Genomic DNA, 3138 nt, shown 5'->3' on the forward strand with positions numbered 1-3138 from the left:
TAAAAAGAATACATTTGAATCAGTTCTAATGAGGTGAATGAAACTGGAGCTGATTATACAGAGTGAAGTAAGCCAGAAAGATAAACACCAATACAGTATACTAATGAATATATATGGAATTTAGAAAGATGGTAACAATAACCCTGTATGCGAGACAGCAAAAGAGACACAGATGTATAGAACAGTCTTTTGGACTCTGTGGGAGAGGGCGAGGGTGGGATGATTTGGAGAACGGCATTGAAACATGTATAATATCATATGTGAAACAAATCGCCAGTCCAGGTTCAATGCATGATACAGGGTGCTCGGGGCTGGTGCACTGGGATGACCCAAAGGGTTGGGATGGGGAGGGAGGTGGGAGGGGCGTTCAGTCTGGGGAACACATGTACACCCGTGGTGGATTCATGTCAATGTATGGCAAAACCAATATTGTAAAGTAATTAGCCTCTGATTAAAATAAATACATTTGTACTAAAAAATAATAAAAATAATAAATGTATACAAATGAAAACGTCAGTGCTTTAACTGCACTAGTCATATTTCAGGTGTTCATAGCCACATGTGGCTACCATATTGGACAGCACTGGCACAGAACATTTCCACCACCATAGGAGCTTGTGTTGGTGCTATTCTAGGAAACAGATATGGAAAAAACCAACTCTGACCTCCATACTATTAAAGCTAAGTCCAATATGATCAGAATATTAAACTTAAGGTATTCCCTGGCAGTCCAGTGGTTAGGACTTAGTGTTTCCACTGCAGCGGGCATGGGTTCAATCATTGGTTGGGGAACTAAGATTCCATGTATCATACAGGTGGGCAAAAAAAAAAAAAAAAACCCACACAATTAAAATTTGAAAGTGTTAACAACCTGACTCAGAAACCTTAATCTAGTTCCAATTATATCTGGTCCGAGTATATTTGTGGTTTTCACAACTGAACTTGTATCAGAACCAGGTGAAACCAGGTTGCCAGCCCCACGTCCCCAGATGTTGACACCACAGGTCTGAGAGGAGGCTGAGGTCCTTCATTTCTACCAAGTAGCCAGGTGGTGCTGATGCTGCTGGCCCTGGGACCACACTTTAACAACCACTATGTGCCTTAAATGACCTTTGTCAGGAGTTTTAATCTCCAACCTCAATTGCTTTCTCACCTGTAAAATGAGATTATAGTCGCCTGTGCTGTGCCTAGTTGCTCAGTCGTGTCTGACTCTTTGCCACCCCATGGACTCTAGCTCGCCAGGCTCCTCTGTCCGTGGGGATTCCCCAGGCAAGAATACTGTGATGAGTTGCCAATCTTCCTCCAGGGGATCTTCCCAACCCAGGAATTGAACCCTGATCTCCTGCCTTGCAGGTGGATTCTTTACCTTCTGAGCCACCAGGGAAGCCACAGAGTCACCTAGGTTCCCTTTATCAGTTTGTGGATGGGATTTTAAATTTACAATGGTTCTGATTGGAACTCCTCTGGGAGAACAGCAGTGAAATTAAAAGGAACAGCCACCAGAATCGACTTTAAGAAAGATTTCAGGATCCTGAATACAGCAGAGCAAAATCCCAGCCTGTGTTGTGAGCCCTGAATGAGATCACTGAACACGCAAAAACAATTCTGCAAAGCAAGTTGATTTCTGAGGCACACAGTGACATCTCTCTGGATCCAACACCGGTGGCGCACAGATTGACTTGGATTCATTTCAGAAGGCCTGACCAGGAGTAGACACAGGACACCCAGCCCTTCTCCAGGAAACAGTGTAAGTGCCACCGGGCTCCCCTGAAGAAGAAGAGCTGGGGGGCAGCCCCATCCCGAGAGGAGCGCTCGGCTCCTCAGGGTGGCTCTGCGCCCCTGGCTATGGTCTCTGTCTCTAGGCAGCCCCACGATCAGGCATGGTCAAGTATAGAAAGTGACAGGGCAACAGAGAGTCAGCCAGCTTGGACTTCCCACCGTCCCCTCCCAAAGCCGGGGAACAGAGGCCCTGAGAGGGCCCGGAAGGCTGCAGCAACGCCAACTCCGACGCCAAGTCACTGGAGCCAGCAGTCCCAGACCCACCTGGCAGACAAGTGCCCTCCTGGGGGATGTACGTGTCCTCGCCCGCCAGCACCTGGAAGAGATGTGACCATCACAAGGACAGATGGTGGGAGCCAGGAGCCAGAAAGAGTCAGCAGGGAGGTTGTATGATACACCCTGAAAGCCATCGCTTTCCGAGCTCGAACGCCGTGCTCCCAAAGGATACAGTGGGCCGGGCCAAGCAGCCATCGAGGTGGCGCAGCAAGATGCGTAGGCGGGAGGAGGTGTGGTTCTGGTCCATGGCCTCTCGGGGAACACCTGGCCCTTGGAGGCACACGTCTTTTTAACTCTGCTATCGGCCCCGCCTCCACGTCGCTCCTGCTCAGCCAAGGCCTTGGGGCTAAAGAAGCTGCCACCTCCCACGTCGGCCAAGGGCACTGACACAGTTTGTTCTACAAGACCCTGAAGATCATATCTGTCACACAGAGCAGGAAACTATTCCCAAGGGCTCAGTCACTGGGTTAAGGTTGCCCAGGAAGAAAGCATGCCAGAACATAACTCATGCTTAGCTACATAGTTCCACTTATTTTATTCATGAAGATCCTTCTACCAAGCTGCTGAAGGAATGAAAATTCTTAGAAGTAACATGTGCTTTCCAGAAGAGACATTCAATTTACTGGGAATTCAGTCTGAAATACTATAAAGTTTGGTCATTTAAAAAAAAAAAAAAAAAGGTGTTGAACATAAATGAGTCTATGAAATGCTCTAGTATAACTTTGGGAGTAGGAAGCCGGGCCGCTCAGCATGCCAGATGTTAGTTTGATGACCAGGGATTGAACCCGTGCAGTGGATGCAGGGAGCCCTAAACATCGGACAGCCCTGGAATTCCTAATTTGAAATTTAGGGAAGAGCTAGAATTTTTATTTTATTTTATTTTATTTAACTTTACAATATTGTATTGGTTTTGCCATATATCAAAATGAATCTGCCACAGGTATACATGTGTTCCCCATCCTGAACCCCCCTCCCTCCTCCCTCCCCATACCATCCCTCTGGGTCGTCCCAGTGCACCAGCCCCAAGCATCCAGTATCGTGCATCGAACCTGGACTGGCGGCTTGTTTCACATATGATATTAC

At 47.5% G+C, this 3138-nt stretch overlaps 1 protein-coding gene across 1 annotated transcript in view; it reads right to left on the reverse strand.

Annotated features, from left to right (window-relative positions):
* Positions 1 to 2302, reverse strand: part of LOC105003020 (phytanoyl-CoA dioxygenase, peroxisomal-like) — a 22631-nt gene extending 20329 nt beyond the window's left edge. Inside the window, 1 exon segment of the mRNA XM_010859934.1 lies at positions 2228 to 2302. Coding sequence (XP_010858236.1) covers positions 2228 to 2302 — 75 coding nt within the window.
* Positions 2303 to 3138: the final 836 nt, after the last annotated feature.

Source organism: Bison bison, unplaced genomic scaffold, assembly GCF_000754665.1.
Source record: "Bison bison bison isolate TAMUID 2011002044 unplaced genomic scaffold, Bison_UMD1.0 scf7180017864461, whole genome shotgun sequence".
Classification (NCBI taxonomy): Eukaryota; Metazoa; Chordata; class Mammalia; order Artiodactyla; family Bovidae; genus Bison; species Bison bison.